This window comes from Panulirus ornatus, chromosome 39 (assembly GCF_036320965.1).
Source record: "Panulirus ornatus isolate Po-2019 chromosome 39, ASM3632096v1, whole genome shotgun sequence".
Taxonomy (NCBI): domain Eukaryota; kingdom Metazoa; phylum Arthropoda; class Malacostraca; order Decapoda; family Palinuridae; genus Panulirus; species Panulirus ornatus.
Window position 1 is genome coordinate 14,551,716 of NC_092262.1, and position 27,355 is coordinate 14,579,070.

At 39.6% G+C, this 27,355-nt stretch overlaps 1 protein-coding gene across 2 annotated transcripts in view; it reads left to right on the forward strand.

Annotated features, from left to right (window-relative positions):
• The first annotated feature begins 589 nt into the window (after positions 1-589).
• ebi (transducin beta like ebi) overlaps positions 590-27,355 on the forward strand; it is a 100,425-nt gene continuing 73,659 nt past the window's right edge. The window contains exons 1-3 of one of the 2 annotated variants that reach the window (XM_071685247.1): positions 590-1,047; positions 5,516-5,580; positions 19,642-19,787. In XM_071685247.1, the coding sequence (XP_071541348.1) occupies positions 5,523-5,580; positions 19,642-19,787 (204 nt within the window). In that variant the 5' untranslated portion in view covers positions 590-1,047; positions 5,516-5,522. Of the gene's footprint in view, positions 1,048-5,515; positions 5,581-19,641; positions 19,788-25,395; positions 25,554-27,355 lie in introns of those variants that run through there. The other variant, XM_071685246.1, reaches the window with a different exon arrangement.

Below are 27,355 nucleotides of genomic sequence, written 5' to 3' on the forward strand. Positions count from 1 at the left end.
GCATGCAAGGAATAGAGTGAATTGGAATGATGTGGTATACCGGGGTCGACGTGCTGTCAATGGATTGAACCAGGGCATGTAAAGCGTCTGGGGTAAACCATGGAAAGTTGTGTGGGGCCTGGATGTGGAAAGGGAGCTGTGGTTTCGGTGCATTATTACATGACATCTAGAGACTGAGTGTGAACGAATGGGGCCTTTTGTTGTCTTCCTAGCGCTACCTCGCGCACATGAGGGGGTTGTTATTTCATGTGTGGAGGGGTGGCGAAGGGAATGGATAAAGGCTGACTATGAATTATGTACATGTGTATATATGTATATGTCTGTGTGTATATATATATGTTTACGTTGAGATGTATAGGTATGTATATTTGCGTGTGTGGACGTATATTTATATACATGTGTATGTGGGTGGGTTGGGCCATTCTTTCGTCTCTTTGCTTGCGCTACCTCGCTAACGCGGGAGACAGCGACAAAGCAAAATGATAATATATATATATATATATATATATATATATATATATATATATATATATATATATATATATATATATATATATTGTTGACAGGTTCGTATATACTATGACTGAGCCTGGGATGAAGCAAGCTTCAGACACGTCGACTGTGTCATTGACTCCATCAGTCAGCCATCTACAACAATTGGTGTAATTTGGCTGATTGTTTAATCCTCAACTGCATAATAGCAGTAATCTGTCGATGTTGAGCTTAACTACAGAGGAAAAATAAAAGTTGAATATATTCACGCGCCAAGTAACATTGTCACTCAATGCAAGTGAATAAAAAAATCTTAAAAGAATATATTCATCAAGAAAATATTTTTTTATTTTTATTTCAAAAATTCTTTTTGCTCTATGGGTGTAAGAAAAAAAGGTAAATGCCTTTGTTGTTTTATAGAATATTTTCGAATTAACAAATGCAAAGCGACGCCATGATTGTTTTGGATGGTAGTTTGGGTCATTTAGAAACCTGAGGTATCTTGTTGGGTGTACACCATGTGTCTTATATGAACCAGTACTCCATGATTTAACTGTAAGTATACCTAAAAACCTTGACATAGGTGAATACTCAGGTTAGGTGCCCTTTTAACATATAAATTAACGTCTCCGTGTGTTGATTGCGGCAAAGTGAGCACTAGTGTGTAGTGCCGGGGGTAATAATGGTATTTAGTTATCCCTTGACCAAAGTAGTTATTCGTTATGATATTGTGTGTAATGATACCGTCCTAATGTCAACATGTTTATCAATAGGATATTGACTGTCAAGGTGCACTGTGTGATGGTCATTGTGTTTATTTTGCCGACTAGTTTGCTAGCACTGATTAAGCTGTGTCTTTATAAGGGTAGGTTGATGCAGGAGTCTCGGGTTAGCCTCATTGTTGATACAAGTGTCATAACACGATGCATGACAGTCTTGTCAAAAATTTGACTTAGTTTATATGATTATATCACTTCATTGTTATTTCTTCCTCTGTTGCCATAAGTCATAAACTTGTTTGATATATATATATATAATATATATATATATATATATATATATATATATATATATATATATATATATATTGACCAAGAGGATATATGTGTCGGAGGTGGAGGGAGCAAGGAGAAGAGGGAGACCAAATTGGAGGTGGAAAGATGGAGTGAAAAAGATTTTGTGTGATCGGGGCCTGAACATGCAGGAGGGTGAAAGGAGGGCAAGGAATAGAGTGAATTGGAGCGATGTGGTATACCGGGGTTGACGTGCTGTCAGTGGATTGAATCAAGGCATGTGAAGCGTCTGGGGTAAACCATGGAAAGCTGTGTAGGTATGTATATTTGCGTGTGTGGACGTATGTATATACATGTGTATGGGGGGGGGTTGGGCCATTTCTTTCGTTTGTTTCCTTGCGCTACCTCGCAAACGCGGGAGACCGACAAAGTATTAAAAAAAAAATATATATATATATATATATATATATATATATATATATATATATATATGTCGTATTCTTGATTGATGACCATACCCCAGAGAAGGAATGTTTTAGATCAACCTCAGTACAACTTGTAAACTGCTGAATATCAGGGATTATATGTAATACTCTCGTGGAATTATTGGCACAAATACAGATGATGAGTTTAAGAGTTTGGTATATTCCTTTTTTACTTGTAAAACCAGTCGCTTAATATTTAATTTAGTTATGAGAGAGAGAGAGAGAGAGAGAGAGAGAGAGAGGAAAAATATTGTTTCATTGCCCTCATCTTCACCAGTTTTGGAGACTATTTTGCTGTAGCCATTCCCGGAAGGAAATTCTCAAAGGGCTGGGCATCTGAGATATAGATAAATAGATCAGGAAATGTGGGTTAGATAATGAAGTAATGCAAAGAAATGTATATACATAACAATGAAATGCCTCTATTAAGGCTTCAGGTGTCTTCTAGGTTTTTATTTTTAGTGAATTTTTTAAAAACATGTACTCTGCATAATTGTAGTAGGTATGGAAGGTAAACAGTGAGTTCAGATGTCTGTATATAGGAATCTGATCCCATGTTGGAAAAACCCCATAGGTATCAATATGATCCCTAAATCTACGTAGACATCTGAACTTGCCAAATGTATTTTACTGAACTCAGGTTCATATGTTATGATGCATGGTGGCATTCAGTGGAATATATATAGATGATAAAGTATTAAGAAAATATGTCATTTGTTGATGCTGTAAGCAAATTTTTCTTGTATTGCAGCTTCATTCTACACATGAACTGAATCAATCTCTTTAGAATCTAAACTGGTTGAATATTTTTTTGTCAGCAATCTGCAGAAAGGCTCTATTTTCTAATGCTTTTGCTTAAGGACAATAGAAAATGACATCAGGAGACTGTCGCCGTCCCTTCTGTTTTAACGTCTGCTAGACTTGGAGAAAAATTCTACGATCACATAACTTACGCTCTCAGCTGTTTACACTCCACAGTTCCCCCTTAATTCAAAGCCCTACCAACTTTGAGAATTTTAGATTGATGGAGTTGGTGCATCACCTAAAATCCCTTACTCAGTATGAACTCTACACATTTTAAGGAACGAGTTGGTACTCATTTCTTTATATTCTATCACCTGAAAAATTTGTGTTGGTTTTATAAGATTTTACTGTAATTTCATTCTCCCTAGTAGGTAGTACTGTAATTGGATGGCTGCCAACGACCAGGGAGGTATATTACTAGAACTACCCACCTGGGTATTATGGGGGTTATTGATGGCCACATTGTGAGCCAGAACCTTGGTGGCTGTCACGTTGCACTCCTCTCACTTAAGTAGCTGTCTTTTCTTTCTGCCTCATCCACACATGGACTACTGGCATTCTCTTCACAACCATAAAAGCTCTCCTTGTGGATTATTTTTTGATGTAGTACCTTAATGTCTCTTCATGAAAATACTTTTCAGTAGCCCTTAGTGCTCCGATGTGGAACTTTCTCAATTTTGATATGTTGTGGGTTGATAAATCCATACTCTGTTTGATAATAAGGAAAATGCAAACAAATAGATAAATAACAGAAAGGGACTGAATGTAGAAATTTCTTTGATTTATTCTTGGAAGTCCCCATAGTTCTTAAAGAAGGTATGAGGTATGCACAGTGCCCAGACATGGAACTTTCTCAGTTTTGATGTGGGTTGATGAATCCAAATTCTATTTGATATAGAAAAAATACAAACAAATAGATAGATAACATAAAAGGATTAAATGTAGAAATTACATTTATTTATTCTTGGAAGTCAACAGCTGAAGAATTTCTTCTCTTATGTTCAGTTATATCTTGGAGAGCATTGGTCAATATTGCCTGAGATTATTAAGGGGTACTTCTGTTTATCTTAAGGAAGCTTAAAACATCAGGACTAAGAGACTTGTTATGTTGTCTCATTCTGGCCGGTATGTCGGAGCTCATAATTTTGGAAAGGTATCCCCCAACTGTTACCTTCATGGAAAGAATATCAGCGGTACTATAGAGATCTTTGGCATTCCTCTAATTCGTCTGTTAAGACTACTTAATATCTTCAGCTGACCTTGTATGGCTCTGGGATTTTCAGGGCAGATGGGCCCATATGTGTAAAAAAAGGTAGATCTCAAGATATTGTTATTTCTTAACTTTGTCTTCTTAAGAATGTTGTTTTCCCAAACCCTTCTCCATATTGTTTTGCCCTCAAGGTTCATGGAATTAACCATCCCTAGCGAGAAATACAAGTTTGGAAGTAGGAAAAAATTCTCTCAATGGGATGGTGTTCCATGAACATTTTTCCTCAGGAAGTTTCTTGCACTTCCTTCTCCTTTTGTTAGAAAATCTTTTCTCTTAACTGAAGGTGTCCACAATTAGGTTGACAGTTGTGCTCTGAGAATTATGAGGCAAGTCGGCACCAATAGCTGGGAATGATGAAACCATTGCTGATTGGTCAGTGGGTGGAGCTGGGCCAATCTGCATTTACCTCGTCAAAAGGCATGGAGTCGAGGAGGATTTAAACCTGAAAGAGCATAAAGCTCCTTTTAGGACACTGCTTTGGAGAGAATCAGTTTTTCCTGTGTCATTGTAGGGATTTTCAAGAAAAGAAAACATTTTAATTTGAAAGAAATTATTTATTTACCTACCCCAGGATCAGTTTTTATGAAAGAGTCTTGGTGTTATCCAGTACCTATCTAAAGGCTCCTGCAATCCAAGGCTGTACTACTTCCTGTGGCAGGGAAATGTAGACTTCTTTGGAGTGAAAAATTCTTGGACGAGAGTGTACTCCCAATGATACAGTCTTGCTAAAGGCGACCTTTCTCTTGCTGTGTAATCTCAAGCTTATGAAGTCCAGTAGCACATGTTGAAAGGAATTAGAATGAGTATTTGTTAGGGATTCTGCCTCTGGAAAATGTGCATAGTAAGAAAAATTCTACATATGCTCTTTTTCCATTATTTAAGATCTCTTAACATCATTCGAATATCTTGCATACACATCATATTAAGTTGGAACTTCCCAGAAAGCTTTCCTTTTTCACATTGTATTCCTTTTTTAAGCTTCGAGTGCTTCATACTTCTTTTTTTATGAACTTTTTCTACTGTGTGTAAGTTTGAAAATGTGGCATACACAACCTCTTACGACTGCTCTTCCCATCTTAAATCCTTCTTGTCTTTCACCAGCAAGGGATTCACTAATCCTTTTAACATATATGCTTAGGAGATTTGTTTGTCTTTTCTTTGTCTTTTTTGCTATGATTTCCTTTGTACAGTGGAATAGACCTCGCTTTTGTTTATTGATCGGGAACATAAGCACTTTCCAGATCCCCAGACATCAGTTTTACCTTCATTCGTTACCATCTTCCTCAACACTTGATCTATACCCATGGTTCATGAAACATTGCCAAAATTGAAATTTTTTTTTTTTTACATCATATAATGTTCATATGAACCTTTGCAAGTTACATTAGAATGCTTTGACTTTTCCATTTCCATTCATCATAGATATCAAATTTTTTTTTTCTTAATTACAGATCCATCATGAGTATTACAAGTGATGAGGTGAATTTCCTGGTATACAGATATCTTCAGGAATCAGGTAGGCCAGTAACTTGCTGTTTTGATGATCAGATCTGTTGAGTTATGGAATAATTATTTTTTCTTGCTTTCTGGTATGTGACTTGCATGGATGAAAACTACGATCTTTCTTTGATTAAAAGGAATGATTAACTTAAATGCAGTCTGTTTGTTGACTTTCCTACCTTTGTATATCCAAAGCGAGTTCTGGGCATTATGACTGCACTTCTAGTGCATTCAACCCCATTTCTACCTCTGAACTCTGCTGATGTATATACATGCTTTCTGCCTCCTTCATGTTCTATCTTTTCTACCTTCCCCTTGAAACACCAACTTTGGCACTTTGGGAGACTTCAGCAGTCATCTTAGCCCAGCTTCTTTTTGGACATTCCTTGGGTCATGTACTGTTTTCTGGCCAGGATGCTTCTAAGTGTGCTGACCATGGTTTGAAAGTTATCTAAGCTCAGATGGAGTCCTGTATCCCATCTACCATCTTTCTCTCTCTCTCTCTCTTGTCATAGTTTGATCATTCATGCTTTCATACCTCTCGCATCAGGGACAGAGTTTATTGGGCCATGCAAGTCTTCACTTCCCCTGAATCCTGCTCTTCTTTGGTTTTTGCTTGGCATTGCTTCAAAGCTGTTTTTTTTACAAAGTTCAGTTAAGTATTATAAAAAGTATATTGATTTAACTTTACTGATTATTCTTTTTCATCCTTTGACTCTTACTACTTTCCTTCTGTCTTCTGACCTGATCAGTTTGTAGGTGACTCTGCAGCTGATGAAGCCACTTTTTTTTTTCTTTTAAGTGAGGCAGTGCTAGGAAGGAACATATGAAGAAAGGCTGCATTTGTCCACATCTTTAATCTCATATTTTATTTTGAATGATTTCTTGTCTCCATCTCCCTGTGAATACATTCCACCACAAACATTTCACCTGCTGGGTTTTCCTAGAAGATTGCCAGCTTCAAGTGGAGAATGCATGTGGTCCTAAGGGAATGTGCCCTTGATCAAGTGCGTATCCTTGCTTGCCAGTTTCGTCTTTCCATCTTTCTCAAAACCCAGACTTTTCTTCCTTGGAAGTAGGCAGTGCTGCAGCCCATTGCTCTCACTTCTACCATCTCCAGAGCTTATAAAACTTTCCTTAATTCTCACTTTCCCAAACGCTTAGAATCCCATTTCCTTCTCTGTGATCACCAAAACGGCTTTCATAGCACTAGTTCTGTCAGTGATCTTGTCTCCCATATGACTCATCTCTGTTCTCCTTCCTTAGGGATTTTTGTGAACTTTTTTTTTTTATGTCCCTTGACATCTCCAAAGTGTTTAACAGAATGTGACAAGTCTTAGCTTTCTAGAATTTTTGTTGTTCTGTCTTATACTCACTGTTCTTTAGTACATGACTTCTCTATTTGGCCCATTGCAGTAATTGCTGATGACGTGACATCACCTTCTTATTCTGTCAATAGTGGTGCTTTCTTACTATAAACAATCTCATTTCAAAATCTTACAGATTGGTCGTATGCTTATGATTCCACTATGTTTATGGTTCTTCATACCTCTTCCCTTCCCTTCCTCAATCTGATGTTCATTGTTTCTTGTACTAATGAGTCTTTTCCTTTAATTCAGAAGTGCGGCATCTCATGATTGGGAAGCATTAACCTAGTTGAATTTAATTGTGCCTAATGCATTGTCTGCATATATATTTTACTGTAACTTTGATTGTGCTTAACATGATGTCTACCTATATCTCTTTCTAGATATTGCTCTTTTATCTCAGCTCAGTTTCAAAAGACTGTACTTCATTCCTGCAATAACATAAACAAGTTGGACATGACCATATCCTCTGCTTTAACCTAGAAATCTTGTCTAATTGGTATGATAAAGAAGGTATATGTGTTGAAAGTGGAGGGGAGAAGAAGGGAAGACTAAAGTGGAGATGAATGGAGAGAAAAAAGTTTTGAGAGCTCAATCCCTGAATATGCTGGAGGATGCAAGGTGTGCAGGGCTCACAGACCTTTTTATGGTTTCCCCTGGCAGGTGAAAAGCGTGCAATTCTGAGCAGATACTATGTGGCGTTACAGAACCTGAGGAAGTGTGAGAACTTAGTTATTACACAAGCAGATAAAGGGGGTGGTGTGGTGATTATGAACAGAAGGGATTACCAAGACAAAATGATGGAGTAGCTTAGTGATGCATCAACATATGGAAAGAAGCATAAAATTATATTGAGATTGAGTTGATTAAACTTAAAATGAAGGTGCTTCAGATTCTGAACCCGACGGAATGAGGTAAGAGGCTTCTGAGCCTATTAGAGGAGGCTCCCAGACACCCTAGGATGAAAGAATTTCCCAAGGTGCACAAACCTGGGATCCCTTTGGAAATTATTACGTATAGCGTTGGGAGTGCCTATCACAGACTGGCAAAGTGTCCATAACCTTTGGATCAATATGTGGAGCACATCAAAAAATTGTAATGACAGAAAAACATTGATTTCAAGGAAAAGAGTATGCTTAGCTTCAGTATCAAACCCCAGTTTACTAATGTACCTGTCAAGGGTGCTGTGGAAGTGGTGAGGAAGACATTAGAGAGCACATTGAGGAGGAGGACATGTCCATCAGAAAAGTGGACTATTTGGAATTAGTGTCACTGTGTGTGAACTTGGGGGCATTCTCATTTGAGAATAAAGAATACAGACAGCATTCAGGACTGGCATTGGATAGCCCACTGTCAACAGGGCCAATTTGTTTATGGAGACTCTGGAAACCGACAATTTAGTGAATATTATGAGTAGAAGGGCTCATTGGTACCAATATGTGGACAATGTCTTATCCATAGTGCCAGAGGGAGTGAATATACGAAACAAACTACGAAGACTGAATAATGTCATTGAAAGGATTTAGTTCACAGTGGAGGAAGAAACAGATGGGAAATTACCATTATTAGACGCTGTCATTGGGAGGGAACATGATGTTGATTCTCATTTTACAGGAAGCCCACCAAGAGAGACGATTTTATTCATTATCTTTCAGCTCAGTGCAAAAACAAAAACAGGAGTGGTGATTGGCTTCTTCCTGAGAGGCATCAGGATTTGTGGTGAGGAATACCTGGAGGAAGAGCTCAAATACGTGGAGGAATCATTTGAGAAGTTGAGGTACTCGAGGGGACTGTTTAAGAAGTTGAGAAAGAAAGTGATTAACATCATATATGGAAAGAGCAATAACAACAGGGAGAGGAATGAGGGAGGATATCTATCAGTGCCTCACTCGTAAACAGCAGAATGTGTTGGAATGTACCTGAGAAAAGCAAAAGTGAGAGTGGTTAGTGCTTCCACAAACAAAATAGGTAGAATTAAAAGGAGTAGGAAGCTGAGAGATGAGAACGAACTGAGTATTGTGTATGAGATACCATGCAGCAGATGCGAGGCCTTGTACTATGGTGAGACGGGGAGAGTTGAAAAAGAGACAAGCTGAACACAAGAATATCAGGGTGCACAGAACCTAACTCACTGGTGATGCATGCAGAGGAAAAAGGGCACCTGATGATCTGGAGTGGGATGAAAATTTTAAAGAAGTGCAATTTGAGAAAAGTAAGAAAAGCGATTGAGGTGGCTTACTTTAGCGACAGAAGAAAACACAAATCACTGTGAGGGCTTTGTGTGCCCTGCAAGAGCAGCTACGGGATAGATCACTGTGACAGAGGCGACGAGATCAAGCTTGATGGAGATGACGAGGTCAGTTACGGCAGGGGTGGCCAGGTGGAGCATGGCTGAGGTGGCAAGGTCAGATGTTGGGCACAACCAGTCAAGAGGTCACACCACGTACCCAGGAGGACGAAGGCTAACAACAACATATGTATAAGCTGGAGTCCAGTTCTTCTGTACTTATTCTGTGATCAAGACTCTTTCGAAATGGTAGCATTGTATAGCGTTTCCCACTCAATCTGTTTTCCTCTCAACCCACCTTATCACCAGATTGATTGTCATGGGAACATCGGTGAAGGGGGCAAGGGGGGAAGTGATAACAGGTAGTGATGAAGTGAGAAGGAGATGGAGGAGTGAACATTTTGAAGGTTTGTTGAAGGTATTTCATGACAGAGTGGCAGATGTAGGGTGATTTGGTCAGGGTGGTGTGCAAAATTACAGGGTCAGGGAGAATGGTTTAGTTAAGAGAGAAGAGGTGGTGAAAGCCTTATGGAAGATGAAATCCAGCAAGGCAGCAGGTTTGGATGGTGTTGCAGTTGAATTCATTAAGGAAGGGGGTGACTGTGTTGTTGATTGGTTGGTAAGGATATTCAGTGCATGTATGGGTCATGGTGAAGTGCCTGAGGATTGACAGAATGCGTGTAGAGTGCCATTTTTCAAAGGCAAAGGGGATAAAGGTGAGTGTTCAAGCTACAGAGGCATAAGTTTGTTGAGTATTCCTAGAAAATTGTATGGGAGGGTATTGATTAAGAGTGGTGAAGGCATGTACAGAGCATCAGATTGGGTAGGAGCAGTTTAGTTTCAGAAGTGGTAGAGGATGTGTGGATCACGTATTTGCTTTGAAGAATGTGTGTTAGAAATACTTAGAAAAAACAGATGGATTTGTGTGTAGCATTTATGGATTTGGAGCAGGCATATGGTGGGGTTGATATAGATACTTTGTGGAAGGTCTTAAGAGTATATGGTGTGCGAGGTAAGTTGCTAGAAGCATTGAAAAGTTTTTCCCAAAGATGTAAGGCATGTGTAAGATTGGAAGAGAGGAGAGTGATTGGTTCCCAGTGAAGGTCAGTCTGCAGCAAGCTTGTTTGATGTCCCCATGGTTGTTTAATTTGTTTAAGGATGTGGTGGTTAGGGAGGTAAATGCAAGAGTTTTGGAGAGAGGCACAAGTATGCAGTGTGTTGTGGATGAGAGGGATGGGGAAGTGAGTTGTTCATCCATGATACAGCTCTAGTGGCTGATTTAAGTGAGAAACTTCAGAAGTTGGTGACTGAGTTTGGAAAAGTGTATGAAAGGAGAAAGTTGAGAGTAAATGTGAATAAGAGCAAGGTTATTAGGTTCAGTAGGTTTGAGAGGCAAGTTAATTGGGATGTAAGTTTGAATAGAGAAAAATTGAAGGGAAGTGAAGTGTTTTAGATATTTGGGAATGGACTTAGCAGTGAATGGAACCATGGAAGCGGAAGTGAGTCATGGGGTTGGGGAAGAGTGAAGGTTCTGGGAGTGATGAAGAATGTGTGGAAGGGAAGAACGTTATCTCAGAGAGCAGAAATGGGTCTGTTTGAAGGAATAGTAGTTCCTACAATGGTATATAGTTACAAGGCCTAGGCTATAGATAGGGTTGTGCAGAGGAGGGTAGATGTGTTGGAAATGAGAAGTTTGAGAACAATGTGTGGTGTGTGGTGGTTTGATTGAGTAACGAAAGGGTAAGAGAGATGTGTGGAAATAAAAAGGGTGTGGTTTAGAGAGCAGAAAAGGGTGTGTTGAAATGGTTTAGACACGTGGAGAGAATGAGTGAGGAAAGATTGACAAAGATGATATATGTGTCAGAGGTGGAGGGAACAAGGAGAGACAGGAGACCAGTTTGGAGATGGAAGGATGGAGTAGAATAGATTTTGAGTGATTGAGGCCTGAACATGCAGGAGGGTGAAAGGTGTGCAAGGAATGGAGTGAATTGGAACAGTTTGGTATACTGGGGCCAATGTGCTGTTAATGGACTGAACCAGGGCATGTGAAGTGTCTTGGGCAAGCCATGGAAACTTTTGTGTGGCCTGGATGTGGATAGGGAGCTGTGGTTTCGGTGCATTACGCATGACAGCTAGAGACTGAGTGTGAATGAACGTTGCCTTTTTTGTCTTTTCCCTGGCACTACCTCACTGAAGCAGGGGACAGCAAAGATATTTCCTGTGGGGTGAGGTATCTCCAGGAATGGATGAAGGGAAGTGGGAAATGACGAAGTGTGAAAAAAAAAATATATATATATATATATATATATTATTTATTTATTTATTATACTTTGTCGCTGTCTCCCGCGTTTGCGAGGTAGCGCAAGGAAACAGTCGAAAGAAATGGCCCAGCCCCCCCCCATACACATGTATATACATACGTCCACACACGCAAATATACATACCTACACAGCTTTCCATGGTTTACCCCAGACGCTTCACATGCCTTGATTCAATCCACTGACAGCACGTCAACCCCGGTATACCACATCGCTCCAATTCACTCTATTCCTTGCCCTCCTTTCACCCTCCTGTATGTTCAGGCCCCGATCACACAAAATCTTTTTCACTCCATCTTTCCACCTCCAATTTGGTCTCCCTCTTCTCCTCGTTCCCTCCACCTCCGACACATATATCCTCTTGGTCAATCTTTCCTCACTCATTCTCTCCATGTGCCCAAACCATTTCAAAACACCCTCTTCTGCTCTCTCAACCACGCTCTTTTTATTTCCACACATCTCTCTTACCCTTTACGTTACTTACTCGATCAAACCACCTCACACCACACACATATATATATATATATATATATATATATATATATATATAAAGTTGAGAGTAAATGTGAATAAGAGCAAGGTTATTAGGTACAGTAGGGGTGAGGGTCAAGTCAATTGGGAGGTGAGTTTGAATGGAGAAAAACTGGAGGAAGTGAAGTGTTTTAGATATCTGGGAGTGGATCTGTCAGCGGATGGAACCATGGAAGCGGAAGTGGATCATAGGGTGGGGGAGGGGGCGAAAATTTTGGGAGCCTTGAAAAATGTGTGGAAGTCGAGAACATTATCTCGGAAAGCAAAAATGGGTATGTTTGAGGGAATAGTGGTTCCAACAATGTTGTATGGTTGCGAGGCGTGGGCTATGGATAGAGATGTGCGCAGGAGGATGGATGTGCTAGAAATGAGATGTTTGAGGACAATGTGTGGTGTGAGGTGGTTTGATCGAGTAAGTAACGTAAGGGTAAGAGAGAGGTGTGGAAATAAAAAGAGCGTGGTTGAGAGAGCAGAAGAGGGTGTTTTGAAATGGTTTGGGCACATGGAGAGAATGAGTGAGGAGAGATTGACCAAGAGGATATATGTGTCGGAGGTGGAGGGAACGAGGAGAAGAGGGAGACCAAATTGGAGGTGGAAAGATGGAGTGAAAAAGATTTTGTGTGATCGGGGCCTGAACATGCAGGAGGGTGAAAGGAGGGCAAGAAATAGAGTGAATTGGAGTCATGTGGTATACAGGGGTTGACGTGCTGTCAGTGGATTGAAGCAAGGCATGTGAAGCGTCTGGGGTAAACCATGGAAAGCTGTGTAGGTATGTATATTTGCGTGTGTGGACGTGTGTATGTACATGTGTATGGGGGGGGGGTTGGGCCATTTCTTTCGTCTGTTTCCTTGCGCTACCTCGCAAACGCGGGAGACAGCGACAAAGTATAAAAAAAAAAAAAAAAAAAAAAATATATATATATATATATATATATATATATATATATATTTTTTTTTTTTTTTTTATACTTTGTCGCTGTCTCCTGCGTTTGCGAGGTAGCGCAAGGAAACAGACGAAAGAAATGGCCCAACCCCCCCATACACATGTATATACATACGTCCACACACGCAAATATACATACCTACACAGCTTTCCATGGTTTACCCCAGACGCTTCACATGCCTTGATTCAATCCACTGACAGCACGTCAAGCCCGGTATACCACATCGCTCCAATTCACTCTATTCCTTGCCCTCCTTTCACCCTCCTGCATGTTCAGGCCCCGATCACACAAAATCTTTTTCACTCCATCTTTCCACCTCCAATTTGGTCTCCCTCTTCTCCTCGTTCCCTCCACCTCCGACACATATATCCTCTTGGTCAATCTTTCCTCACTCATTCTCTCCATGTGCCCAAACCATTTCAAAACACCCTCTTCTGCTCTCTCAACCACGCTCTTTTTATTTCCACACATCTCTCTTACCCTTACGTTACTCACTCGATCAAACCACCTCACACCACACATTGTCCTCAAACATCTCATTTCCAGCACATCCATCCTCCTGCGCACAACTCTATCCATAGCCCACGCCTCGCAACCATACAACATTGTTGGAACCACTATTCCTTCAAACATACCCATTTTTGCTTTCCGAGATAATGTTCTCGACTTCCACACATTCTTCAAGGCCCCCAGAATTTTCGCCCCCTCCCCCACCCTATGATCCACTTCCGCTTCCATGGTTCCATCCGCTGCCAGATCCACTCCCAGATATCTAAAACACTTCACTTCCTCCAGTTTTTCTCCATTCAAACTCACCTCCCAATTGACTTGACCCTCAACCCTACTGTACCTAATAACCTTGCTCTTATTCACATTTACTCTTAACTTTCTTCTTCCACACACTTTACCAAACTCAGTCACCAGCTTCTGTAGTTTCTCACATGAATCAGCCACCAGCGCTGTATCATCAGCGAACAACACGTACACATGCCTTACATCCTCGATAAAAACTTTTCACTGCTTCTAACAACTTGCCTCCCACACCATATATTCTTAATACCTTCCACAGAGCATCTCTGTCAACTCTGTCATATGCCTTCTCCAGATCCATAAATGCTACATACAAATCCATTTGCTTTTCTAAGTATTTCTTACATACATTCCTCAAAGCAAACACCTTATCCACACATCCTCTACCACCTCTGAAACCACACTGCTCTTCCCCAATCTGATGCTCTGAACATGCCTTCACCCTCTCAATCAATACCCTCGCATATAATTTACCAGGAATACTCATCAAACTTATACCTCTGTAATTTGAGCACTCACTCTTATCCCCTTTGCCTTTGTACAATGGCACTATGCAAGCATTCTACCAATCCTCAGGCACCTCACCATGAATCATACATACATTAAATAACCTTACCAACCAGTCAACAACACAGTCATCCCCTTTTTTTTTTTTTTTTTATAAATTCCACTGCAATACCATCCAAACCCGCTGTCTTGCCGTCTTTCATCTTCCGCAAAGCTTTTACCACCTGTTCTCTGTTTACCAAATCATTTTCCCTAACCCTCTCACTTTGCACACCACCTTGACCAAAACACCCTATATCTGCCACTCTATCATCAAACACATTCAACAAAACTTCAAAATACCCATTCCACTTCCTTCTCACATCACCACTACTTGTTATCACCTCCCCATTATCCCTGTTCACTGAAGTTCCCATTTGTTCCCTTGTCTTACGCACTTTATTTACCTCCTTCCAAAACATCTTTTTATTCTCCCTAAAATTTAATGATACTCTCTCACCCCAACTCTCATTTGCCCTCTTTTTCACCTCTTGCACCTTTCTTTTGACCTCCTGCCTCTTTCTTTTATACATCTCCTAGTCATGTATCTATCTATCTATATCTCTGACACCTGTTCCCTTTGGGAACTCCCTTAAAGGGGTGGCCATAACAAAAGGGTCTCCACTTTTGTGTATTTCCTTTTTTGTATAGACCTCAAAATTTTGGGAGCTGCAACTAAATTGTTGAAAGCAGATTTGTTCTCTTTGCTTGTTGCTTGCCAGGTAAATAGACATGTGTACTGGTTTCTCTATATAATCAGGTTGTATTTCCCCTTATTGTAGTCAACTGTCCTTGATTAATTGTTGTATCAAAGGATAAAGGTATATGCATAATTTGTAGAAGGAAAGAGAGCAGTATTTATGAGTAGATGTAAATCTCAGATTTAATTACATTAAATGTTACTGTGGCTAGTCTGCCATAACGTCCATCTTGTGTTTGGATCATATTTTGTATTTTGTTATTATTTGCAATATATTGTTTTTTTTATTGCTTCAGGTGTATTAGTGATCCTGACCTATTTATTTATTGAAATGTGATATCTATAAGTTTGGTTTTGGTGTAGAGAGATGTCACTCTTGACTTTTACTTGGAGGTAGGCTGTTTGCATAGCCTAGTATATCAAGAGAAACAGTTATCTTAGGAGATAAGTCTGGGCATGAAGAACAGTTGAAGTTGTTTTCAGAAATTAGTACATGAAGTGTTGTGTGATGATGAGAATTGTTCAGGATATATTGATGATATTGTGTTGTACTCTTGGGAGTGGGGTTTAAAAAGGCAAATCTTACTGTAAACCTATGTAAAAGTGATTTTGTAAAGGCTCTTGTTGTGTATTTAGGTTATGTTGTGGGACAAGGAGAAGTACGATAGGTTAATGCAAAAGTTGAAAGTATAGCAGTATATCCTGTTCCTTCAAACAGAAAAGAGTTATTGAGATTCCATAAAATGAGTGGTTATAACAGGTTTTGTAAAAAAAATAATCCACTTTTGCATTACTATTAACGAGGCTGTTGTCATATGGCAGAATATGTGTGAGATGACAATTGTGATGATGCTTTTGCTAAAATAAAACAAATTTTAGTTAGTGCTCCAATTTTATGTACTCCTGAATATGAAAAACCATTGAAATTGTATGTGGATGCTGGTAACACTGCTGTTGACGGAGTATTCATGCAAGAGATGCGGCAAGGCATTGATCATCCTTTATGATATTTTTCTGAAAAGTTTCTTCATTATCAGAAATTATAGTATTGTTTAGAAAGAAACTTTAGCTTTGCTTGTGAGTTTACAGAATTTTGATGTTTGTTTGAGATGATTAGGAAAGCCAATTAAGTTTTTACGGATTGTAATCCTGTAGTGTTGTTGTACAGCATGAAGATTGCTAACCAGCAGTTAATATGTTGGAGACTTTTGTTTTAAAATTATGATTTAGTTATTCAGCATGTAAGAGGGATAGATAATATTGCAGCTGAAGCATTGTCCCGCATGCCCACTAGTCACGGGTCAACCTAAGGGATGACTCGTGCCTTTTTGAGGAGGGGGATGTTATGTATTTCCTTTTTTATAACCCTCAAAAGAAATGTGTTTTGTAAAGTGTCCCTTGATAAACAATTGAGTTTTCTTTATTATAAAGCTTCAAAGAATGTTATAAATCTTCTATTCTTTTATTAAGTTATTGACATTATTTGTTATACGAATAATCTTTGTGGAAGATGAAAGCCGGCAAGGCAGCAGGTTTGGATGGTATTGCAGTGGAACTTATTAAAAAAGGGGGTGACTGTATTGTTGACTGGTTGGTAAGGTTATTTAATGTATGTATGATTCATGGCGAGGTGCCTGAGGATTGGCGGAATGCGTGCATAGTGCCTTTGTACAAAGGCAAAGGGGATAAGAGTGAGTGCTCAAATTACAGAGGTGTAAGTTTGTTGAGTATTCCTGGTAAATTATATGGGAGGGTATTGATTGAGAGGGTGAAGGCATGTACAGAGCATCAGATTGGGGAAGAGCAGTGTGGTTTCAAAAGTGGTAGAGGATGTGTGGATAAGGTGTTTGCTTTGAAGAATGTATGTGAGAAATACTTAGAAAAGCAAATAGATTTGTATGTAGCATTTATGGATCTGGAGAAGACATATGATAGAGTTGATAGAGATGCTCTGTGGAAGGTACTAAGAATATATGGTGTTGGAGGCAAGTTGTTAGAAGCAGTGAAAAGTTTTTATCGAGGATGTAAGGCATGTGTACGTGTAGGAAGAGAGGAAAGTGATTGGTTCTCAGTGAATGTAGGTTTGTGGCAGGGGTGTGTGATGTCTCCATGGTTGTTTGATTTGTTTATGGATGGGGTTGTTAGGGAGGTGAATGCAAGAGTTTTTGGAAAGAGGGGCAAGTATGAAGTCTGTTGGGGATGAGAGAGCTTGGGAAGTGAGTGAGTTGTTGTTCGCTGATGATACAGCGCTGGTGGCTGATTCGGGTGAGAAACTGCAGAAGCTGGTGACTGAGTTTGGTAAAGTGTGTGAAAGAAGAAAGTTGAGAGTATATGTGAATAAGAGCAAGGTTATTAGGTATAGTAGGGTTGAGGGTCAAATCAATTGGGAGGTAAGTTTGAATGGATAAAAACTGGAGAAAGTAAAGTGTTTTAGATGTCTGGAAGTGGATCTGGCAGCGGATGGAACCATGGAAGCGGAAGTGAATCATAGGGTGGGGGTGGGGGCGAAAATCCTGGGAGCCTTGAAGAATGTGTGTAAGTCGAGAACATTATCTCGGAAAGCAAAAATGGGTATGTTTGAAGGAATGGTGGTTCCAACAATGTTGTATGGTTGCGAGGCGTGGGCTATGGTTAGAGTTGTGCGCAGGAGGGTGGATGTGCTGGAAATGAGATGTTTGAGGACAATATGTGGTGTGAGGTGGTTTGATCGAGTAAGTAATATAAGGGGAAGAGAGATGTGTGGTAATAAAGAGAGCGTGGTTGAGAGAGCAGAAGAGGGTGTTTTGAAATGGTTTGGGCACATGGAGAGAATGAGTGAAAGATTGACCAAGAGGATATATGTGTCAGAGGTGGAGGGAACGAGGAGAAGAGGGAGACCAAATTGGAGGTGGAAAGATGGAGTGAAAAAGATTTTGAGTGATTGGGGCCTGAACATGCAGGAGGGTGAAAGGCGTGCAAGGAATAGAGTGAATTGGATCGATGTGGTATACTGGGGTCAACGTGCTGTCAATGGATTGAATCAGGGCATGTGAAGCGTCTGGGGTAAACCATGGAAAGTTCTGTAGGGCCTGGATGTGGAAAGGGAGCTGTGGTTTCGGGCATTATTGCAAGACAGATAGAGATAGTGTGAACGAATGGGGCCTTTGTTGTCTTTTCCTAGCGCTACCTCGCACACATGAGGGGGGAGGGGGACGTTATTCCATGTGTGGCGAGGTGGCGATGGGAATGAATAAAAGGCAGACAGTGTGAATTGTGTGCATGTGTATATATGTATGTGTCTGTGTGTGTATATATATGTGTACATTGAGATGTATGGGTATGTATATTTGCGTGTGTGGACGTGTATGTATATACATGTGTATGGGGGTGGGTTGGGCCATTTCTTTCGTCTGTTTCCTTGCGCTACCTCGCAAACACGAGAGACAGCGACAAAGCAAAATAATAAAAAAAAAATGAATTATTATTAAATTAAGGTAAAAATTATAGTCATTATTTTTCTGTATAAAAAAGTGCTTGTTATGTTTATAGCAAAATAATTTTGGGAGCTGTAACTAAATTGCTGAAAGCAGATTCACTTTCTCTGCTCATTGCTTGCTAGGAAAATAGAAATGCAACTGAACTCTGGTTTTCTATATAATTGCATTTTATATACCCTTATTGTTGGTATCTGTTCCTGATTAATTGTTATATTGAAGGATAAGGACATAAGCATTATTTATAAAAGGAAAGATAGCAGTATTTATTAGTAGATGTAGGTTTCAGATTTAATTAGAATGTTTCATTGGCTAATCTGCCATAGGGTCCATTTTGTGTTGGGATCATAATTTGTATTTTGTTATTACCTGCAATATATTGTTTTGTTGATCGTTTCAAGTGTATTAGTAATCCTGAGCTATTTGTGTATTGAAATGTGATGTTTGAATTTGGGTTTGGTGTTTAGAGATATCACTCTCAACTTTTACCTAGAGACAGCAGCATCTGCATAGCCTAGTTTATCAGTGGAAACGGATATCTCAGGACATAAGCCTGGGCTGATGTGTTAAGAGGTTGAGACACACTGTAGTTGAAAGTGGTTGGAATTGTGACACCATAAACTGGTAAACTCCAGTGTTTCTTATCCTTTAGTGCCACACCCTTAGCAGGCCACTGACAGAGGGCAACTCCAGCGCAGTGCTTTAAGATGCTCCTACCTTATGTTCCTACTGACTACTACTCCCTAATGTATCTGCCCAATTTTCCAAGCAGCTACTATGTAATGAGTCTACTGATGTTCCTGCCTTAAGGAGTAGAAGCAAACGATGATCATCCCATCAATATTTAAAATAAGAAAAAAAAGCACTATCCACTTTTATCTTATGATGGCAACAGAGCAATAGCCCCTCCATGGGTACCTCAAAGGTTAAATTGACTTTTACATAGTTTATCTCATTTTATGATGATTTGAAATGTCTGCAAGAGTATGAAGACAGTAAAATTTTAGGGAAGGAAAAATTAATATGTGTTGATGTTTGATGGTTAGATAATGAGCATTAATGTGTGAAGGATGTACTAATGTTTAGATTTTTGCCTTGCAGGATTTTACCATGCAGCTTACGTATTTGGGATTGAGTCCCACATATCACAGTCCAACATCAACGGCGCTTTGGTCCCTCCTGCAGCCCTCCTTAGCATCATTCAGAAAGGCCTTCAGTATACTGAGGCAGAAATAAGTATAGGGGAGGTGGGTATATTGTTTATGGGATGTATAAGGAAAAATATATTCTTAAAAACCTTCCACAGAGCATCTCTTATCAACTCTATCATATGCCTTCTCCAGATCCATAAATGCTATGTACAAATCCATCTGTTTTTTTTAAGTGTTTCTCGTATACATTCCTCAAAGCAAACACCTTATCCACACATCCTCTACCACCTCTGAAACCACACTGCTCTTCCCCAATCTGATGCTCTGAACATGCCTTCACCCTCTCAATCAATACCCTCGCATATAATTTACCAGGAATACTCATCAAACTTATACCTCTGTAATTTGAGCACTCACTCTTATCCCCTTTGCCTTTGTACAATGGCACTATGCAAGCATTCTACCAATCCTCAGGCACCTCACCATGAATCATACATACATTAAATAACCTTACCAACCAGTCAACAACACAGTCATCCCCTTTTTTTTTTTTTTTTATAAATTCCACTGCAATACCATCCAAACCCGCTGTCTTGCCGTCTTTCATCTTCCGCAAAGCTTTTACCACCTGTTCTCTGTTTACCAAATCATTTTCCCTAACCCTCTCACTTTGCACACCACCTTGACCAAAACACCCTATATCTGCCACTCTATCATCAAACACATTCAACAAAACTTCAAAATACCCATTCCACTTCCTTCTCACATCACCACTACTTGTTATCACCTCCCCATTATCCCTGTTCACTGAAGTTCCCATTTGTTCCCTTGTCTTACGCACTTTATTTACCTCCTTCCAAAACATCTTTTTATTCTCCCTAAAATTTAATGATACTCTCTCACCCCAACTTTCATTTGCCCTCTTTTTCACCTCTTGCACCTTTCTTTTGACCTCCTGCCTCTTTCTTTTATACATCTCCTAGTCATGTATCTATCTATCTATATCTCTGACACCTGTTCCCTTTGGGAACTCCCTTAAAGGGGTGGCCATAACAAAAGGGTCTCCACTTTTGTGTATTTCCTTTTTTGTATAGACCTCAAAATTTTGGGAGCTGCAACTAAATTGTTGAAAGCAGATTTGTTCTCTTTGCTTGTTGCTTGCCAGGTAAATAGACATGTGTACTGGTTTCTCTATATAATCAGGTTGTATTTCCCCTTATTGTAGTCAACTGTCCTTGATTAATTGTTGTATCAAAGGATAAAGGTATATGCATAATTTGTAGAAGGAAAGAGAGCAGTATTTATGAGTAGATGTAAATCTCAGATTTAATTACATTAAATGTTACTGTGGCTAGTCTGCCATAACGTCCATCTTGTGTTTGGATCATATTTTGTATTTTGTTATTATTTGCAATATATTGTTTTTTTTATTGCTTCAGGTGTATTAGTGATCCTGACCTATTTATTTATTGAAATGTGATATCTATAAGTTTGGTTTTGGTGTAGAGAGATGTCACTCTTTACTTTTACTTGGAGGTAGGCTGTTTGCATAGCCTAGTATATCAAGAGAAACAGTTATCTTAGGAGATAAGTCTGGGCATGAAGAACAGTTGAAGTTGTTTTCAGAAATTAGTACATGAAGTGTTGTGTGATGATGAGAATTGTTCAGGATATATTGATGATATTGTGTTGTACTCTTGGGAGTGGGGTTTAAAAAGGCAAATCTTACTGTAAACCTATGTAAAAGTGATTTTGTAAAGGCTCTTGTTGTGTATTTAGGTTATGTTGTGGGACAAGGAGAAGTACGATAGGTTAATGCAAAAGTTGAAAGTATAGCAGTATATCCTGTTCCTTCAAACAGAAAAGAGTTATTGAGATTCCATAAAATGAGTGGTTATAACAGGTTTTGTAAAAAAAATAATCCACTTTTGCATTACTATTAACGAGGCTGTTGTCATATGGCAGAATATGTGTGAGATGACAATTGTGATGATGCTTTTGCTAAAATAAAACAAATTTTAGTTAGTGCTCCAATTTTATGTACTCCTGAATATGAAAAACCATTGAAATTGTATGTGGATGCTGGTAACACTGCTGTTGACGGAGTATTCATGCAAGAGATGCGGCAAGGCATTGATCATCCTTTATGATATTTTTCTGAAAAGTTTCTTCATTATCAGAAATTATAGTATTGTTTAGAAAGAAACTTTAGCTTTGCTTGTGAGTTTACAGAATTTTGATGTTTGTTTGAGATGATTAGGAAAGCCAATTAAGTTTTTACGGATTGTAATCCTGTAGTGTTGTTGTACAGCATGAAGATTGCTAACCAGCAGTTAATATGTTGGAGACTTTTGTTTTAAAATTATGATTTAGTTATTCAGCATGTAAGAGGGATAGATAATATTGCAGCTGAAGCATTGTCCCGCATGCCCACTAGTCACGGGTCAACCTAAGGGATGACTCGTGCCTTTTTGAGGAGGGGGATGTTATGTATTTCCTTTTTTATAACCCTCAAAAGAAATGTGTTTTGTAAAGTGTCCCTTGATAAACAATTGAGTTTTCTTTATTATAAAGCTTCAAAGAATGTTATAAATCTTCTATTCTTTTATTAAGTTATTGACATTATTTGTTATACGAATAATCTTTGTGGAAGATGAAAGCCGGCAAGGCAGCAGGTTTGGATGGTATTGCAGTGGAACTTATTAAAAAAGGGGGTGACTGTATTGTTGACTGGTTGGTAAGGTTATTTAATGTATGTATGATTCATGGCGAGGTGCCTGAGGATTGGCGGAATGCGTGCATAGTGCCTTTGTACAAAGGCAAAGGGGATAAGAGTGAGTGCTCAAATTACAGAGGTGTAAGTTTGTTGAGTATTCCTGGTAAATTATATGGGAGGGTATTGATTGAGAGGGTGAAGGCATGTACAGAGCATCAGATTGGGGAAGAGCAGTGTGGTTTCAAAAGTGGTAGAGGATGTGTGGATAAGGTGTTTGCTTTGAAGAATGTATGTGAGAAATACTTAGAAAAGCAAATAGATTTGTATGTAGCATTTATGGATCTGGAGAAGACATATGATAGAGTTGATAGAGATGCTCTGTGGAAGGTACTAAGAATATATGGTGTTGGAGGCAAGTTGTTAGAAGCAGTGAAAAGTTTTTATCGAGGATGTAAGGCATGTGTACGTGTAGGAAGAGAGGAAAGTGATTGGTTCTCAGTGAATGTAGGTTTGTGGTAGGGGTGTGTGATGTCTCCATGGTTGTTTGATTTGTTTATGGATGGGGTTGTTAGGGAGGTGAATGCAAGAGTTTTTGGAAAGAGGGGCAAGTATGAAGTCTGTTGGGGATGAGAGAGCTTGGGAAGTGAGTGAGTTGTTGTTCGCTGATGATACAGCGCTGGTGGCTGATTCGGGTGAGAAACTGCAGAAGCTGGTGACTGAGTTTGGTAAAGTGTGTGAAAGAAGAAAGTTGAGAGTATATGTGAATAAGAGCAAGGTTATTAGGTATAGTAGGGTTGAGGGTCAAATCAATTGGGAGGTAAGTTTGAATGGATAAAAACTGGAGAAAGTAAAGTGTTTTAGATGTCTGGAAGTGGATCTGGCAGCGGATGGAACCATGGAAGCGGAAGTGAATCATAGGGTGGGGGTGGGGGCGAAAATCCTGGGAGCCTTGAAGAATGTGTGTAAGTCGAGAACATTATCTCGGAAAGCAAAAATGGGTATGTTTGAAGGAATGGTGGTTCCAACAATGTTGTATGGTTGCGAGGCGTGGGCTATGGTTAGAGTTGTGCGCAGGAGGGTGGATGTGCTGGAAATGAGATGTTTGAGGACAATATGTGGTGTGAGGTGGTTTGATCGAGTAAGTAATATAAGGGGAAGAGAGATGTGTGGTAATAAAGAGAGCGTGGTTGAGAGAGCAGAAGAGGGTGTTTTGAAATGGTTTGGGCACATGGAGAGAATGAGTGAAAGATTGACCAAGAGGATATATGTGTCAGAGGTGGAGGGAACGAGGAGAAGAGGGAGACCAAATTGGAGGTGGAAAGATGGAGTGAAAAAGATTTTGAGTGATTGGGGCCTGAACATGCAGGAGGGTGAAAGGCGTGCAAGGAATAGAGTGAATTGGATCGATGTGGTATACTGGGGTCAACGTGCTGTCAATGGATTGAATCAGGGCATGTGAAGCGTCTGGGGTAAACCATGGAAAGTTCTGTAGGGCCTGGATGTGGAAAGGGAGCTGTGGTTTCGGGCATTATTGCAAGACAGATAGAGATAGTGTGAACGAATGGGGCCTTTGTTGTCTTTTCCTAGCGCTACCTCGCACACATGAGGGGGGAGGGGGACGTTATTCCATGTGTGGCGAGGTGGCGATGGGAATGAATAAAAGGCAGACAGTGTGAATTGTGTGCATGTGTATATATGTATGTGTCTGTGTGTGTATATATATGTGTACATTGAGATGTATGGGTATGTATATTTGCGTGTGTGGACGTGTATGTATATACATGTGTATGGGGGTGGGTTGGGCCATTTCTTTCGTCTGTTTCCTTGCGCTACCTCGCAAACACGAGAGACAGCGACAAAGCAAAATAATAAAAAAAAAATGAATTATTATTAAATTAAGGTAAAAATTATAGTCATTATTTTTCTGTATAAAAAAGTGCTTGTTATGTTTATAGCAAAATAATTTTGGGAGCTGTAACTAAATTGCTGAAAGCAGATTCACTTTCTCTGCTCATTGCTTGCTAGGAAAATAGAAATGCAACTGAACTCTGGTTTTCTATATAATTGCATTTTATATACCCTTATTGTTGGTATCTGTTCCTGATTAATTGTTATATTGAAGGATAAGGACATAAGCATTATTTATAAAAGGAAAGATAGCAGTATTTATTAGTAGATGTAGGTTTCAGATTTAATTAGAATGTTTCATTGGCTAATCTGCCATAGGGTCCATTTTGTGTTGGGATCATAATTTGTATTTTGTTATTACCTGCAATATATTGTTTTGTTGATCGTTTCAAGTGTATTAGTAATCCTGAGCTATTTGTGTATTGAAATGTGATGTTTGAATTTGGGTTTGGTGTTTAGAGATATCACTCTCAACTTTTACCTAGAGACAGCAGCATCTGCATAGCCTAGTTTATCAGTGGAAACGGATATCTCAGGACATAAGCCTGGGCTGATGTGTTAAGAGGTTGAGACACACTGTAGTTGAAAGTGGTTGGAATTGTGACACCATAAACTGGTAAACTCCAGTGTTTCTTATCCTTTAGTGCCACACCCTTAGCAGGCCACTGTCAGAGGGCAACTCCAGCGCAGTGCTTTAAGATGCTCCTACCTTATGTTCCTACTGACTACTACTCCCTAATGTATCTGCCCAATTTTCCAAGCAGCTACTATGTAATGAGTCTACTGATGTTCCTGCCTTAAGGAGTAGAAGCAAACGATGATCATCCCATCAATATTTAAAATAAGAAAAAAAAGCACTATCCACTTTTATCTTATGATGGCAACAGAGCAATAGCCCCTCCATGGGTACCTCAAAGGTTAAATTGACTTTTACATAGTTTATCTCATTTTATGATGATTGAAATGTCTGCAAGAGTATGAAGACAGTAAATATTTAGGGAAGGAAAAATTAATATGTGTTGATGTTTGATGGTTAGATAATGAGCATTAATGTGTGAAGGATGTACTAATGTTTAGATTTTTGCCTTGCAGGATTTTACCATGCAGCTTACGTATTTGGGATTGAGTCCCACATATCACAGTCCAACATCAACGGCGCTTTGGTCCCTCCTGCAGCCCTCCTTAGCATCATTCAGAAAGGCCTTCAGTATACTGAGGCAGAAATAAGTATAGGGGAGGTGGGTATATTGTTTATGGGATGTATAAGGAAGAAATATATTCTTAAAACCTTCCACAGAGCATCTCTATCAACTCTATCATATGCCTTCTCCAGATCCATAAATGCTATGTACAAATCCATCTGTTTTTTTTAAGTGTTTCTCGTATACATTCTTCAGAGCAAACACCTGATCCACACATCCTCTACCACTTCTGAAACCACACTGCTTTTCCACAGTCTGATGCTCTGTACATGCCTTCACCCTCTCAATCAACACCCTCCCATATGGTTTCCCAGGAATACTCAACAAACTTATACCTCTGTAATGTGAACACTCACCTTTATTCCCTTTGCCTTTATACAATGGCACTATGCTTGCATTCCACCAATCCTCTTTTACACCAGGTATTTCTAATCACCAGTCATTTCTCTGCACGCAAGTCCATAAGCTCTTCACCATTTCTGTTCAAAACACTGAGTACCCCATGTGCATCAATTATACCGTTAACTGCCTCATTACTTACTTTTGCATTTAAATCTCACCTATCACTAATATCCGGTCTCATGCACCAAAATTGCTGACACACTCGCTTAACTGCTCCCAAAACACTTGCTTCTCATGATCTTTCTTCTCATGGCCAAGTGCATAAGCACCAGTAATCACCCATCTCTTGCCATCCACTTCTAGTTTTTCCCACATCAGTCTAGAATATACTTTCTTATACTCTATTGCACACTCCAACAACTCCTGCTTCATGAGTAGTGCTACTCCTACCTTAGCTCTTGTCCTCTCACCAACTCCTAGGATAGGCCACATGCATGGTGTGAGTATGTGTGGTCTTAGAATTATCTTTAAAACCCAAAGAAGGTGGTAAAGATTTTTCGGTTGGTGGATGTAACTTACATTGACGGCCATAATGATCGTGGCAGTTGATAGGCCTAAAACCCAACCAACCCACCCACCCACCCACCCACCCCTGACTTTATTCCCAAGATTTTTCCAAACCATTTCTCCCCTTTACCCTTGAGCTTTTTTTCACCCAGAGCCAAAACATCCAGGTTTCTTTCCTCATACATACTACCTATCTGTCCTCTGTTCTCATCTTGGTTACATCCACATACATTCAGGCACCTCAGTTTGAGCCTCTAAGGAGGATGAGCACTCCCTGCTTGACTCATGTTTTCTCGTTAAAAATTTTGAAATACAGGAAGGGGAGGGTTTCCAACTCCCCGCTCCCTTCCACTTTAGTGGCCTTCTACACCATGCAGGAAATATGGAGGCAGATTTCTTTCTCCTTCACCTATATATGTATACATGCATACATACATACATATACTCTAGCCTAAGCTTGGTGCTTATTTTATTGACCAACCCCTGGGGTTGGATGAATAGCTGATTTGACTGTCGATTGACAGCTACGACCATGATTCGAATCAATGCCTTCCAACCAGGGCAGTCCTTGAATGTGTCACAGTTAGGAATGCTAACCACTACACCATAGAGGTCCATGTATCATTACAATAGAACATATGAGTAGACTGTGGATAAAAAAGATAAATGTTATGATAGAATTGGTAGGGGCTTAGATTTCAGATTAAGATATCCGAGGAATGACTGTGGATGAGATACAATGTAAGTATGAATTTAGACACTGGTCTCACATGATGGAGCAACGTTGTGCACAAAGGAAAAAGGTGAGAAGTGATTTTAAGAGTTTGGAAGTCCATGTTTCACTTTTACTCGTTGGACATGTGTTAAGGATGTGTATGACCGATGTGTTAGAGGCTCTGCATTCATGATGCACTCCTTTGATTTGGGAA